At 59.7% G+C, this 15297-nt stretch overlaps 2 protein-coding genes across 2 annotated transcripts; both read right to left on the reverse strand.

Moving 5' to 3' along the window:
* Positions 1 to 1417: 1417 nt before the first annotated feature.
* SLURP2 (secreted LY6/PLAUR domain containing 2) lies at positions 1418 to 6970 on the reverse strand. The gene is made up of 3 exons (XM_074353201.1): positions 5370 to 6970; positions 3011 to 3109; positions 1418 to 2746 (listed from the first exon to the last, which is right to left on the reverse strand). Exons 1-3 carry the CDS (start codon positions 5419 to 5421, stop codon positions 2610 to 2612), a joined length of 288 nt encoding a protein of 95 aa, XP_074209302.1. The 5' UTR covers positions 5422 to 6970; the 3' UTR covers positions 1418 to 2609.
* A 136-nt stretch (positions 6971 to 7106) lies between these two features.
* On the reverse strand, positions 7107 to 12743 carry LYNX1 (Ly6/neurotoxin 1). Its single transcript, XM_010966350.3, has 4 exons — positions 12628 to 12743; positions 11373 to 11568; positions 11073 to 11174; positions 7107 to 10858 (listed from the first exon to the last, which is right to left on the reverse strand). The coding sequence occupies exons 2-4, from the start codon at positions 11422 to 11424 to the stop codon at positions 10662 to 10664; spliced, it is 351 nt and encodes a 116-aa protein (XP_010964652.1). The 5' UTR covers positions 11425 to 11568; positions 12628 to 12743; the 3' UTR covers positions 7107 to 10661.
* Between the last annotated feature and the right edge of the window lie 2554 nt (positions 12744 to 15297).

The raw sequence follows: 15297 nt of genomic DNA on the forward strand, positions 1-15297 counted from the left end.
CGGGAGCCTCCAGGTCAGGGCTCAGCCTGTGACCGGGGTCAGGGCTCAGAGTGTAACTAGGGTCAGAGTTCAGCCTGTGATGACGGTAAGGTCTAAATGTGTGACCAGAGTCAGGGTTCAGCATGTGGCCAGGACCAGGGCCGTGCTTCTCCGTCTGCTCGGCATGGCCTCCCCACCAGTCTGCCTGTGGGGTGGTCTCCTCTGCACTGTCTCTAAGGACCCCCCAGGTGGCTGAGAGGGGTTCCCACCTGAGCTTCTGCCTACCAGTCCCCTTCCTGCGTCTGGCAGAGCAGACTGAGGGCTCTTAAAGCCACGTCTCTAGGTTGCAAAGAAAGTACAGGGACGGTGAGACGGCTCCCGGGGCAGCAGCTGTGACCTGCTTCTCCCTCCAGCAGGACCCAGCGGAGTGGCCCTGGGGCGTCACTCCCTGTACTAGTGGGCCCTCGGGGGACTCGGCTTCTGCTCAGAACACTGCAGTGAGTTTCTTCCGCTGCACGGTCTTCATGCCTCCTCTTCGCAGCAGTGGGGCACACACACGGGGGCCGGTCATCCCCTTGAGCGCCCGGCTGGCTCCCGCGCGCGCAGGGCGCTCCTGGCGTCGGGTGATCAGGGCTTCTAAACCCGTCTCCCACCCGCTCCAGGTGTTTGGGTGACATCTCGGGAGCCTGCATTCAACAAAACCCTAGGGACACCTTACAGCTTCAGAGATGGTGCCGACTGGCCCTCCAAGAGGCTACAGGGATTCCCACAAGGGCACACAGAGGGGGGACTCCCTGCCCTTGTGGCATCATTGCTTGCCACTTTTTTGTTCGGCTCAAGATTTAAAATGTTGCTTCCTTTGCTTTGCTCCCCTCTGACTGGGAGTATGGCTGAAGTTCTGTCTCGCTGAGCACGCTACCTGCGTGGGCTTGTATGTATCCTTCATGTGGAAGAGAAATCCGCCTTGTTTTTCACCCACCTTCTGCTTTTTAGTTCTGTTTATGGCATTTTTTTCCAAGCACTTTGTTTTAAATTTTTACCTCCTCGTGAATCTGTCTCAACCAGGATTTTGGGCCTTGTTTTTCTTGAAACCTTTTTTTTTCTTATTAATTTTTAAGTTTTATTGGATCTACTTCACATACCACGCAGTTCACCCGTGTGAAGCGTTTTGGGCCTATTTACAGGTATGTTCGACCATCAGGGTCAGGTTTGGAAAATTTTCATCATCTCAAAAAGAAACCCTTTGGCTGCCACCCCATCCCGCGTTTTCCTGCCGCCCCTGCAAACAGCTGATCTGCATTCTGTCTCTGTGGATTTGCCCGCTGTGGGCATTTCACGTAAATGAACCCCAGGACCTGTCTTTCCCTGAGTGTCATGCTCTCACCCGTGTTGTTGCTTGTCGGTACTTTGTTTCTTTCCGTGGCTGAAAAATAGCCCATTGTCTGGAGAGACCACGTTTGTTTATTCATTCGTCAGTTCAGGGGCCACCCTGTGACTGTTATGGACACGTTGCCGTGTCCCTTTCTCGGGTCGATGCCTAGCGACAGGGCTGCTGGTCAGACAGTAACTGTGTTTAGCCATTTGGAGGACGCGTCTCGCTTTCTATTCTGAACCATCATCTGAAAAGAATCTCTTTCTTTTGACGCTTAAAACTTTGGTTCAATTGGAATGGCTTTCAGTGCAGCAGGCGTGCGGGTGGGAGCAGTCGGCTTGCTTTCTCCTCCGTGGCGGTCAGCTCCCCACCTCCTGCACATTGTCCCCCCGACATGAAGGACCACCATTAGGGATGCCAGTCTGGCCCGCAGAGGGGCTGGTTGGGGCCCCCAGCCCTCTCTGTGTCTCCTGGTCAGGGCCCTCCATGTGCCTTGGTGCTGGTCACCCTCTGCTGGGACATCGGTTCTCCCTGCCTGCCGGCTGCACAATTTCACCGGCCTGTCTATGTTTTCTTCCGCGCGAACAAGGGCCCAGAAGAGGGCCAGGTGGGGTGCCTGGGGGTGACCTGGGGGGTCTCCTCCACCTTGCAGCCCAAGGCTGAGCCTGGGGCCTGGTTGCAGCCAAGATTAAACATTCACTCAGTGAGTGAGTGACCATCACAGACATCAGCTTAAGGCCTCCCTGTGTCTACCCTGAGGTGAACAGTCACAGGGCTGGAGGGACTCCTGTGGGGGGGGGGCGGGGGAAAGGTTTCAGGGCAAGAGGGGCTTGGCAGAGAGGAGGGGGATCTGGGAGAAAGAAGCGAGGCAAGAGGGGAGGAGCAGCGGGGGCTGTGAAGCAGCACAGATTCCCGGCCAAGGAGGAGCAGGTTTCTCTAGGAGCAGCTGCCCAGGTGTGTGTGTGCGCCTGGCTGTGCACGTGCACATGTGTGTGCGCGTGGTGGGGGCCGGCACGCCTCTAGGGTATCTGTGTTCTCTCCTTCCATTCCCTGCCATGGCCTCCCTTCCTCTGACCCACCCCAGCATAGCCTCTGGGTCCCTGGGCTTCCTGGACTCCTGCCCTGAGTTGGGGCGCCCCTCCCACGCCCCCAGCCCCAGTGCCCTCCCGGCTGCCTCAGGAGTAGTGTCTGCTGGGGGCCGGACTGGCTGGGAGCTCTGTGAGGCGGGCGGGGGAGCAGCTGGGGGCAGCGGGGGCGGTCAGTCACGGTTGCAGAGGCTGGCCTGGCAGCAGACGATGGACACGTAGGGGCCCAGGCCCAGGGTGTTGATGTCAGGGCAGCCTCTGTAGCACATCTTGGTGACAAGAGGCAGGTCCGGGAAGTTGCTGGGGGCCCCTGGGGTGGACAGGAGAGAAATCCTGCAGACAACCCAAGGATCTGAGCTGCCCGTACCCACTGCCCCACCTACCACCGAGACGTGGGTCAGCTCCCTCCTCCACCCCGGGTGGACCCGGCCTCCCGCTTTAGCTGCTGGGTGAGGCTTTCCCTGCCCTGGGACTGACTTGCCCAGCAGCTGGGTCAGTCTCCACCCCCTCTGAGCCTGGGTCTCCCCACTCACTGAGGAGGGCGTGGCCAGCCTGCTCCTCATCCCCTACTCACGGGTGGCGATACTGATGCAGTGGCTGGACCTGGATGGGCATTTGGACTTCTGGGCGCATCCTCCGAAGCCCTTGCACTGGTGGCACTGCAAGGCCTGGGCTACAGTTGCAGGCAGAGGGAAGGATGGACGGACACACAGACAGGGATGCAGGTGGGGGTACCTCCCGCATGATGGCACTCTTTCTTCTCACCCAGCACCAATTCCCATTCTCGGGGGCCCCTGTCCTTCATCTTGGGGTGCCTCACCCCTCAAGACCTCCAAGACAGAGGGCTGGGGAGAAGGTCACCAGGTACCAAGCCTCAGCCCAGGGCCCTCTGCTCTGTTACCCTGTGGGACTGGTCATTGCAGGATACAAGTGATCACGCTCAGGGTGTAACGGGCCACCGCCCTGCTGGGGTCAGCGCTGCGGCTGGAGTCGGCTGGTCGGTGTCCCATCCCCCGCCCCCCACCGATGTGGGCAGCAGATGTCACAAGGCCCCAAAAAGATGACTGAAGCCACCCTCACGTCAAACCCGATGGTGCTTTGATAAGCTGCGTAAGCACTTCGCAGACTCTGGCAGCGCCGATTGGGGTGGCAGATGGCAGGGACCCTCATGGACGGGCAGGGTGGTGTCACCGGAAAAACTGAGATATCTGTGCCCCAGGGGTGTCCCAGTGAGATAACCAGTTCCTGCCTCCCTTCCTCCCTGCTCACCCTCCCAGATGCCTCCCTGCTTTGCCTCTGCTGTCCTGCCCTTCCAGGTGAAACGGGCCCCGGCTCAGATGCCGCCTCTTCTAAGAAGGCCTCCTGGGCTTCTAGGGCAGAGTTGATGTTGCCCCTTTGACCTGCCCACTGTGAGGTGCTGGCGATTTGTCCTTGCTCCCACGTGACCTGGTCTCAGGGTTCCCTCCCCACCCCCACTGCCCCAGACGTGAAGGTGCCCCCAGACCATCCACCACAATGCACCCCTCCTCTGTGCCTAGCAGGGCTCAGGGGAGCTTAGTGGAAGGAAGGGAGGGAGGGAGGGAGAGACGGAAGGACAGAGGACGGAGGATGGACAGAGGCGGTGGCTTTGGGGGCAGCAGACCAGGCTCCTGTCCTGCCCCGCGCAGGCAGCTCACCTCCCACTCTGGGTGCTGCTTGGTTAACTAAGCCTGGGCCAGTGTGAGGCCCAGGGAAGGCTGTGCTGCCCCTGGGTGACAGGGAGAGGACACCAGCAACGATGAGGCTTATGGGGTCCCTGAAAGAGGGCCACAGGGCTCTGACCCCCCATTCTCCAACTGGAAAGGCAGTGACCCCAGCCTGAGGCCTGCTGTGTGTGAGAGCAGATGGGATTTCAGAGGCCAGCTGCTCAGGCAGGGCAGGGTCTCTGGTCAGTGATGTTTCCGTGGACATAGCACCTGGCAGGCTTCTGTGATCCCCTGGAACTGGGCTGAGCCCAGGGACGGAGAGGAGGCCACCCAGTCCTTGTGACCCAGCCCTGGTGGTGACCAGGGCTTTCCCTGCCTTGAGCTCAGACTCCTGCAGGCATCCCCTCCTTGTACATCCACCCTGATGACCTAGGGGCAGTTCTCAGGGGTCAGTGGTGAGGCCTGGCCCCTTTCCCACAGTCAGAGGCCCCTAGGAGGGTCCCTGCGGGTAGAGACAGTGGACAGATCCCAGAGACTGGGAGGGGGAGCGCTGTGCCTGGGCCAGGGACGTCCAGACGTTTCCTCTGTCCATCTCATTTAGGGCCATGTGGCTGGTGAGGGAGTGCTGACCCAGAAGGGGAAACAGGTGAGGGCTAGGAGAGCAGGGTCTGGTGGGGGTTGGATCAGGGGAGCCCTGCTGGCTCTATTCGGACATCTGGGAGGATGCCCTCAGGCCAACCTCTGAGCGAAGGGCTGGAAGCTGGGTCAGATGCAGCCAGCATCCACGGATGTGGGCATAGCCAGGGAAGACTGAAGTGATGGCAGTGGGGAAGCTGCCCCTATAAGGAAGCCTGGAGTGGAGAGGGGAGAGGCCAGGATCCCACCTACAGGGGAGGTAGGAGGGAGCCAGGAGAGGGAGGACCCAGGAAACAGGGCAGGCCTTCAAACTCAGGTGTGGGGGGTCACTGCTGGAGTGGGGAGGCCTGTGGAGGTAGTGGGGGGAGGGCAGAGCCCTGAGAAGTGGGCAGCCCTTGCAGGGACAAGGACAGTGTGAGGCTCAGATGACTTCCCTGCAGGTCCAGGAAGTGCCTGGTGTCACAGGCGGAGGGGCTGGTGGAGGGGGAAGTCTGGTGCCCCAGGAGAGGGGGGAGGGGACAGGAAGTGGGCTCCCCCAAGGTGGGAGTCACAGCCCAGTAAGACATCTGGAAGGAAAGTGGTCCCGCCCCCCCCACCCCCACCCCGACTTACCTAGCTCCAGGCTCAAGGCAGCTGCCAACAGGAGCCCAAGGAGCAGCCTCATGTTCTCCTGGGGAGAGGTCTGGCTCCCAGGGCGCCGGGCTGCTCTTATACCTGCAGCTGCTCCGCCCCGCCTGGTCCCCACACAGTCACCCCGCAGCCAGCTCAGCTGAGGAGCTGGACTGGGGCCCGGACAGCACTGGGGTCCAGCCTGGCCCCAAGGCTGATGGCTGTGTGGTCTCCGGAGAGCCTAGCTTAATCTCATGAACTTCTTTCCTGGTCCCCAAAGTATAAAATTGGGGATCGCATAAGACGGTTGGCACACAGCACACAGCCCCTGGTCTCCTTGGGGGAGCAGGAAGGAGAGTCTGGCACAGGCCAGCGAGCCTAGCCCCACCCCTAACACGCAAAGGAGTTCAGAGCTGGGCCCACCCAGAGGCCTTCACCAGCACGCCCCCGGGGGTGAGCTAGGTGACCAGTTGCGTCCAGAGAGCCAGAACGTATGGTCCTCAGTTTCCCTGTTAAGTGGGCCTCCCTCTAAAAGGGGCGGTTGTGAGCTGCCTGCCTCTCTGGGAGCCACGAGGGACCTTGGTCCCTGGTTATTATCATGACCGTATTGCAGGGCCCAGGACCTGTGCGTGTTTGCCCAGTGCTGGGGGGTGGGGAGCAGAAAGGGCCCCGGTATTAAGAGGGTCCCTATGATGGGTGACAGCCCAGAAGGGCCCTCCTGAGAGCAAGAGCCAGGCTTCATGGGAGCCAGGAACCAGCCACACAGTTCTGCCAAAAGCTGGGGGTTTAGAGGTGGGGTCTGGGGCACCGTGGGGGCCGTACAGGTGGCCACCCCAAGGGGGTCAGCCCTTCCGGCCCAGGAGAGCTTTAATGTGTCTGCTCTGGCAGCCCGAGTGGCTTTCGGCCACCCCTCGATCTGGTGGCTCCTGGGGCTGGGCAGAATCAGACCCTGCTCCCAGGCAGTTGGGAAGAACCAGGGTCAGGAGCCAGAAATCCAGGTGGTAGGGTGGGTTCCTGGGTTCCACCTCCCTCCCCAAGCTTTCTCAAGGAGCCGCTGGATGAGTTGGTAGGTCGGCCTCACTCCCACGACCGACCGGAAACGAGGCCGCGCCCAGTGAGCCTCCTGCCGCTCCCTGTGGCTCCCCTCCTGTGGGTCTTCCCCTGCCTTGGGTCAGGGCTGGCTCTGATGTCAAGGCTGGATGAGCCAGGGTGGACAGGAGTCAAAGACCGACAGAGCCAGCAGGACCAGCCAAACCAGACCACAGAGGCGGGGTGGCGCTCAGGCGGGTGGCTGGTGGGGACAGAAAGCAGATGCACGTACTCGCCAGTTCATTCACTGGCTCCAGGAGGTGCTCATGAGACTCTGCAGGGAGCAGTGTGAGTGAGGGTCAGGGTCAGGGTTTGGGGCTGGCATCAGCTGCTGGCAGGGGCACGGCCCTGGGAAGTAGTCGGATCTTGAGAAGTGGGGTAGAAGGGAAAGGGCACATCCATCCATTTGTCCATCCGTCCACCCATCAGTCTGTCCATCTGGGGCCTCTGGTGTGCCAGGCCCCGGGATAGGCCCTTATACCCACAGCCTCGTTGATGCTCACGGGGCCCCAGCTTAGTGGGAACTATTTTATCAATGAGACAACTGAGGCTCAAAGATGTGAACAACCAGCCCCAGATCAGCCGGAGCTACAAGACCCAACAAGGCTTGCCGGGGGTGTGGGGGCATTAAAAATACAGAGGCCTCTCAGCTTCTTTTCACCTTTTGCAGAATTTTAGAATCAGGAAGAAAACACACGTTCATCACCACAGATCAGCCAGTACAAAGGCGGGTGGGGAAGCAGCTGGTCTGGCCTCCCCTCCAGCAGGGGCAGAGCGGCGAGCTCACACCCTCCTCACGCCGTCCTCACGCAACGGGGCCAGACCTGACCCGTCCCCAGGTCGAAGTTGCAGCACCACCTTCTCAGCCTCACCCCAGGTGAATGGACAACGCGAGAATCCATGGGAGGTGCCGTCTGCCGAGTCAAGGAGCCACTCCTGAGACATGCAGGCTGCACAAGGAGCTACAAGGAGAGCTTGGGCACCTGCCTGTACTGCACAGGCTCTTGTTTTTGTCGGAGAGGTCCCCACAGGGACCCACGGTCCCGACACAGGTGGGGAACGGGTCCGGGCCAGGCAAGCCGGGGGTGCCTGGTGCCCCTCTGCCTCCTCTCTCTGCTTCTCCACCCCTGGCCCGGCATCCTGACACAGGTCTAGGTGCCTGACTCTGGCCTGCACGGCTTCTCAAACCTCCTGTTTCCAGTTTCTCCTCCTAAGCTTTCCTGGCTCTAGGCTGCTTTGAGTACTTAACATGCTAAGAGGGTCTTAAACTCAGAGAGCCTCCTTCCCGGCACTCCTCTCCTCTCCACAGTGGGGCGGGGGTGCAGTTGCGGGGCAAGGGGTCTGGCCCGCCTTGGGGGGCTGCCATCTTACCTCTCCGTGTCTCAGTTTCCTCATCTGCGAAAGGGCCATGCTATCGGCTCCTACCTTGCAGGGCTGTCGTGGAGGCGCTGAGCTCCGGAACGCGGGGAAGCTGGGCAGGCGTCAGCTCCCACCCTTGCAGACGCAGCCCGCCTGAGTTTTCTTGTTTGACTCTAAGGGCGCTGCTGAGTCCCCTTTTTGCAGCGCCACGCACCTCCCACTAGGGGGCCTGGCCTGGGCAGGAGCCGAACACCTGGGGGCCCTGTGCTGGCTTCGGAAGACAGCCAGGCCACGAGGAACCCAGTCTACGGGGGAGGGGTGGGCCGCATGGTCCCCGGGGCCGGGGGCAGGGAGGTGAGTGTTGGGACGGGATGGGATGGGTCAGGGTGGCGGAGGGATGGACAGACGGATGCAGGAGGCAGGTGTAAGATGCTCCCACAACACCACACCTGCCCAGCCTTTGCTGGGTCCCTGCTCTCAGCAACCCCAGAAGCCCACAGGTGGCCAGGCAGGGGTCTACTCCCACACCCACTGGGTTGGGGGGGGAGGGAGGCAAGACCAGACCCGGGACAAAGTGCTTGCACAGGCAGGGCAGCAGCCGTTCCCCAGGCCTCTCCCACTGAGTCAGGAGGGCAGTCTGCCCACGGCTGCCCTCCCTCCCCACCAGTGACTGGAGCTGAGCTGGCCCTGCAGCCAACTCAGCGGCCATTTCCCTCAGGCAGACCACTCCCGGGGGTCAGGGGTGGGCTCTAGCTTCCTCCCAGCCCCCCTCCAGGGAGGGGCTCGCTCCTGTCGGGGCCTAAGGGGAGGAGGCAGCTGGCCTGCTGTCAGCCATCCTTGGGGTGCAGCTCCTTCTGCCTCCTGGCCCTCTGGGAAGTCCAGCCCGGGCCTGCCGAGGGTACCCTGAGGTCTGGCAGTCCTGGAGGGAAGCTCTCAAGAGGGAATTTTCAGCACTGGTTCCCCTGACAGAGGCCATGCTTTGGGGCCAAAGGCTTCTGAGTTCCAGGGACAGCCCCCGACGTGGGCATCTGCCACCATCCTGCCCTCTTGGGCGAGGCCAGCTTGAAGGAGCTCCTCAGGTCCCTCAGTGGACACCGGAACAGGGGTCACTGGTCAAGTGAGGTGGCCTCAGGTGCTGTTTGACCCTGACACAACGCAGCACATCCTGCCGGGCCTCACTGGAAGGCCCCGGCTCCCTGGGCCACCCTTACCCAGAAGGGCAGATGCTGGGCAAACACATGCTTCCCCAACCTGTTGGGGAAGGGGGGCTCACCTGGGGTGGGTGCCCTTAAAATAACGCCCATTCTTGGGCCCTTGGGGGGTCCCAACTCCCGGCTGGATTGGGGGCGTATGAGAGCCACTCCCTGAGCTCCAGCTGGTGTGCTGCTCCCACCCTCTCCACTGGCAGGCAGAGGTCAAGCGGCCCACGGAAACCCTCACGTTGGCTGGCACGGCCTTCCAGGCCAAGGCCAAGGCCAGCGCACCTTGCACTCGCTCAGTCAGGATCCTGCTACCGGCCAGGCCCGCAGGCCAGACCAGAGGGGCCTGCCAGAAGCCAGGTGTGGACACTGGTCCTTCAGCGCAAGGATGCAGAGGAAATCCAGGCTGCGCGGGGAGGGAGTGGCCCTCAGCACCCTCCATCCACGAACCCAGTCCTCTTCCCTTCTTTCCTCAACCCCACATCTCCCTCCCTCCTTCCTGGGATTCCACCTCCCCCTGCCCTCCTCCCCAGACCCCGCATTCCCCTTCCGTCCCACGGACCCAGCCCGCCCCTGCCGCCCACAGCCCGGAGTGTCCAGGAGAAGGCACCTCACTCCGGGTCAAGGATACGCCTTGCCCGCGGCCCCCCAACCCGGCTGTCTGACTTAGGTGGGCGTATCTCCTCCTTCCCTCGGCCAAGTTCCCTCCCTCTGTAAAGGGGTGCGCTCTGCCACGGCCTGCAAGGGCCCAAGGCAAGGCCTCCGGCGGTCACCGCTCTGCACCCTTCCCTCTTGGCCCAAAATAGCCCTGGGATCAGCTCTCAGGCCCAATCAAATATAGCCTGGCCTGTCCGGGCTCAGGCCCTGTGCATGCGCGCAGTGCCGGGTGGGGAGTGGCAAAGCTCAAGGACTTGGCTGAGCAGGAAGGGACAGAGCCCTCACAGGACCCAGAACCAGCTCCCGGGGCTGGAGGGGCCTCAGGGGCCTCTTTAGGCTGAGCTAGCCCCTCCCCTGCCAAGGGCTGCCTGGACATGAGGGCCTGGGACCCCTCCCTGGGATGCTGACAGGGACAAAGGCCTTCCTGGCTCAGTCCTCCATGCCTCATCTGCCCTGGGCAGCTCCTGGCCTCTGTCAGAGGCACAGAGACAGCCCTCCTGGGGCCCTGGAGAGCCCTCCTCCTAGGACTGTCCTCCACCCCCTGGGTCCCTAATCTCCTCTTTCCCTCCAGCACACCTTCAGGACAGAGCCTTGCTCCCACGGCGGCCAGGAAGGTGAGCATGTCTCCCAGGAAGGTGTGCACATCTCCCTTCAAATCAGTGTTTTCTGGCCAACTGAAGACTCATAAACAGCACACTTTGCTGATGCCCCGATCCTTGGACAGGGGAGGGGCTGGGCTGCCCCAGCAAGGCCAGATGCCTTGGGAAGTGTGGTCCCACAATAGCCTTTTGAAAACGGCAGGTCATGACCAGAAGCAGGCCCTGCAGTGGCTGGGGAAGTTCAGGAGTCCTCTTGCAGATAGTGCCAGGTGTGGCTGGGGGGGGGGTCTCAGGGTGGGCAGAGGGTGGGTGGGGTGTGCAGGCAGAGAGGATGGGGCCTTGCTGCTCAGAGTTTTGTCCTTGAGTGGGTCTGCGGCAGACAGGACAGGGCTTCAGAGCAGACCCCAGAAGGTGGCCAGGAGAATAAGAGCCAGGGCCAGGGTCATGGGGGCAGCGAGGCTGGCGCCGTTACAGAGGTCGTACTGGCAGCAGGCCGTGGTGGATGCGTGCTTGGAGTAGCCATCGTACACGGTTTCAAAGCAGCTGGTCACACATGACTTGCTCACCTTCATCCTAGTCGGGGTGTAGTCTGCAGAGGGGTAGAGGGGAAGGTCAGGACCCTGAGAGGGGCCAACCCCAGCTCGCAGGGCCATTAGGCCAGGTTCCCCTCAGCCGGGGGCTCCCGGGGGATCCTGGGGCAGATGGGAGCCTCCCTCCTCAGCCTCCCCCACACTTCGCAGGGCAGGAGAAGCAGGCCCCTATGCTCCCCAGGGAGGGCTGTGCAGAGCACCCCACTGACTCACAAGTGCGTGTGGTCATACAGTAGGTGACCATGGCCGGGCAGCGCGTGGGGTTGAAGCAGTTCTCTCCATTGTAGGCGCACACGTGGCAGTCCAGAGCCTGGGCTTGGGGCCAGGGGATGGGGTCACAGAACAGGGAGAGGCCCTGCCTCTAGCCCATCAGCCCCTTGGTTCCATCACCCTCCCCAGAGCAGAACAGCTGGAAGGAGAGGTGGCCCCCAGGCATTCTGGCCTCCCTCCCCACTTGCAGCCTGCCTGCCCCCAAAGGGGGTTGGTCCACTCCTCGTCTTCCATCCATCTTACCCAGAGGCAGGCCAGCCAGGGCCACCAGGAGCAGGGTGAGCAGGGGTGCCATGGCTGGAGGCGAGAGGGCAGAGTGGACAAGTGGACAGCAGCTGGTCCTTGATTCAACTCAGGCCGGGGTTGGGGCAGGGTGCATAGTGGGCAGGGGGTGGCCCTGCCCACTGGAAGCTCCTGGTCTACTGGAGGCACTGCAGCCCTGCACAGAGGGGGACGAGGACCGGTGGTCACTGTGCGCCTGAGGGACCCACAAGGGGACTTGGGCAGGGGTGCTGGTGGCCAGAGGAGCCACCCAACTCAGCCTGGGAGTTGGGGAAGGCTTCCTGGAGCAGGAGACAAAATGAGATGAGAAGGAAGCAGGGGTGGGACTTTCCAACCAGAGAGAGCAGTGCCTGCAAAACTGAGGCCACGGAAAGAGGCACTGTCAGAGAAGGGGTGGGGTGGGGGTGTCAAGGGGAGACTAGGGGGCTGGAGGGCCTTGAATGCCAGGCCAAAACCCACACTTTACCCCGGGGATGGTTGATGCAGGGGCCTTATGGGAGTTTGGCACACAGCCGTCTCACAGCCCAGGGCGGGGTACAGGATGACCGGCCAGGGCAGGACGCCGGAGGAGTGGGTTTATCCCCACTATTCCCCTTCCCCTTGCTTCTGGCACGTGCCTGAGTGGGTTCCCCACTTCCTGATACTTTCAGGTCCCAGCTTGGGCCCCTCTCCCAGGGAGACCTCCCAGCTTGGGCCCCTCTCCCAGGGAGACCTCCAGAGCCCTGCCTGGCGCCCTGAGTCCTCCGCCACTGTGGAGCTCCAGGCAGCCATGGGCTCTGTCCAGCCTGTAGGGGGACGCGCTTCGAATGCCCCCCAGGAGGGCACTTGGGGAAGACAACAGAACGGCCCTGTCTGGATTTGGTGTTTGGGAAGGGAGATGCCCACTCTCTGGGAAGGGGTTGGGGGGAGGATCTGGACTACGACTCCCCTCCTCCGGCGGGGATATTTGAGCCTCGGTTCCTCGCCCTGGCGACTAAATTAGACTCTCTCCTTCCCGAGAACAACAAATCCATCTTCTATGACCCATTTTCCGGGCGTCAACCTCGGGATGTCCAAGGTCTGAGTAAGGCCGGGCCTGCGGCTCCAGCGCTTCCCGCCCCTTCCCGGTGAGCCCTGCCCCCGAGACTGCAGTCCCAAGTTGGGAGGGGAGGCTGCCGGGTGACCTCAGCTGTGGTGACCTTCACCGCACTGAGCCCCCGCTGCGCCCAGGACTCACCCGCGGCCGCGCCCGCCTGGCAGCGCGTCCCTCCGAGCCCGGCAGTGGCAGCGCCGCAGCGCCGCCCCGGCAGAGCCGCCCGCCGCGCGTGACCGCCCCGCAAGCCCCGCCCCGCCCCGCCCCCCTGCCCCGCCCCGCCCCGCCCCCTGCCCGACGGCTCCGGTCTCCCGCGGGCACCGCGGCTCCAGCCCCGGCGTCCCGACGCTTGGACACCGCGGACAGCCAACCATGCCCGGAAACCCACGCGACCTCAGAAGCAGGTGCACCATCCAGACACGTCACGGGCCACCTGCACGGAGGGCCGAATCTTCTGCCTCTCCCTCCCTCCCTCCTTCTTCCACCAGATGCACTTCGCCCACTCACCCCGCAGCGTTACGTAGTCGGCCCCGCACCCCAGCGGCCGCCCCCACCCCCCAGTTTTGCAGGTGGGTTACGTGGAGCTGCGGGGGTGGGAGGCGGGGCGCTAACGCTTCCTTTTCAGGCTTCTGGGTCCCGCTTTACCTGCTATGTGACCTCGGCACATTACCGGGCATGTCTGGGCTTCGGTTCCCACCCCTGTTCCCACCTAACAAAGTGGAAAAGCAAGTCTGAAAGGATCCTCTTATTTCATGGGCCCCTCCCACGGGAATAATGGTTAAGCCAAAATGTAAGATTCCCTGAGCCCTACATTTTTCTTTTTCTCCTAATGTGAGAAAGAAAAGAAAACATGCGGCGTTTTCCTTTGGCCCTAAAAGTTCTTTTTTTTTTTTTTCTTTAAAAGAGACGAACTATTTTGGGGGGCCCTAGGCAGTTAGCCTCCAGAGCTGAGTGGGCGCTCTTTCTGGACAGACTGGGATGGTTGGTCACCCTATTGCCAAATAGTTACTGAGATGCAACAGGTGCCGGGAGTTGAGGATAAAACAGAAACTTTCCCAAATATTCTGGGTCTCATGAAGCTCACACTCTAACGGGGTGTAAAATAAACGTGTGGGCCAAAACCAGAGTGTTGTGGGCTTTAGCATCAGGTCAGGGTGAGTTCATGGAAACTGGATTTACCGCCTTGCATTTAAACAACTGGAAAATGGGGCAAAATGAATGAAACAGTGGTTCCCCGCTATTGCATAACAGGCAGCAGAGGGGTGGTCCTGCACCGCAGGGGGACAGATGAAGGAGGTCCGGCCGCAGCGCAGGGGCGGGAGTGCCCAAACCAAGCCCAAGGTCTCCTGGACTGAGGAGACAAGAGGAGGGTTCGTGGAGATCGAAGCAGCTAGATGTCACAGGACAGAGCTGCCCAGCGGGTGGGCTGTGGAGGCCTGACGATGACTATACAGAAGTGGAAACATATCTATGCTTTCAGATTGGAAGGGTTTTATTGTCAAAATGGCCACACTACCCAAAGCAATCTACAGATTCACTGTGATTCTTAGCAAATTAGCCAGGATATTTTTCACAGAACTAGAACAAGTAATCCTAACGTTTATATGGAATCACACAAGACTCAGATTTTGCAAAGCAATCCTGAGGAAAAAGAACAAAGCTGGAGGCACAACCCTCCCAGGCTTCAGACAACACTACAGAGCTACAGTAATCAAAACAGTGTGGTAGTGGCGTGCACACACACATGCATGCGCGCGCGCGCACACACACACACACACACACACACACACCCCATATCGATCAATGGAAAAGAACAGAGAGCCCAGAAATAGACCTGCACACCGCTGGTCAGTTCATCTCCGATGAAGGAGGCAAGAATATGCAATGGAAAAAAGCTGGTCTCTTTGACAAGTGGTGCTGGGAAAGCTGGACAGCTGCCTGTAAATCAATGAAATTAGAACACCCTCACACCAGCCGCAAAAAATAAACTCAAAATAGCTTAAACATAAGGCAGGACACCATAAATCTCCTAAAAGAGACCATAGGTAAAACATTCCTTGACATAAATCATAGCAGTGTTGCCTTAGGTTAGTCTCCCAAGGCATTAGAAATAAAAGTAAAAATAAACAAACAGAACCTAAGTAAACTTATAAGCTTTTTAACAGCAAAGTAAACCTTAAACAACACAACAACAACCTATGGACTGGGAGAAAATATTTGCAAATGATGTGACTGATAACAGCTTAATTTCCAAAATATGCAAATATACAAATAGCTCATACAACTCAATAACGACAATAAAAATTTAGAAAAAAGAAACAACCCATTCAAAAAAAAAAAAAAAAAAAAGCAGAAAACCTAAACAGACGTTTCTCCAAAACAGACATACAGATGGCCAATAGGCTCATGAAAAGATACTCAATATCACTAATTATCAGAGAGATACAAATCAAAACTACAATAAAGTATCACCTCATACCAGTCAGAATGGCCATCATTAAAAAATCCACAAACAATAATACTGGAGCGGGTGCAGAGAAAAGGGAACCCTCCTACACTGCTGGTGGGGATGTAAATTGGTGCAGCCACTACAGAAAACAATATGGAGGTTCCTAAATGAAACCAAAAATAGAGTTACCATATGATCCAGCAATCCCACTCCTGAGCATATATCCAGAGGTAACTCTAATTTGACAGCATATTTGCTCCCTAGTTTTCATAGAAGCAATATTTACAATAGCTAAGACATGAACTCAAACTAAATGTCCATTGTCAGAGGAATGGATAAAGAAGATGTGACACAAACACACACAC

The sequence above is a fragment of the Camelus bactrianus genome, chromosome 25, assembly GCF_048773025.1.
Source record: "Camelus bactrianus isolate YW-2024 breed Bactrian camel chromosome 25, ASM4877302v1, whole genome shotgun sequence".
Classification (NCBI taxonomy): domain Eukaryota; kingdom Metazoa; phylum Chordata; class Mammalia; order Artiodactyla; family Camelidae; genus Camelus; species Camelus bactrianus.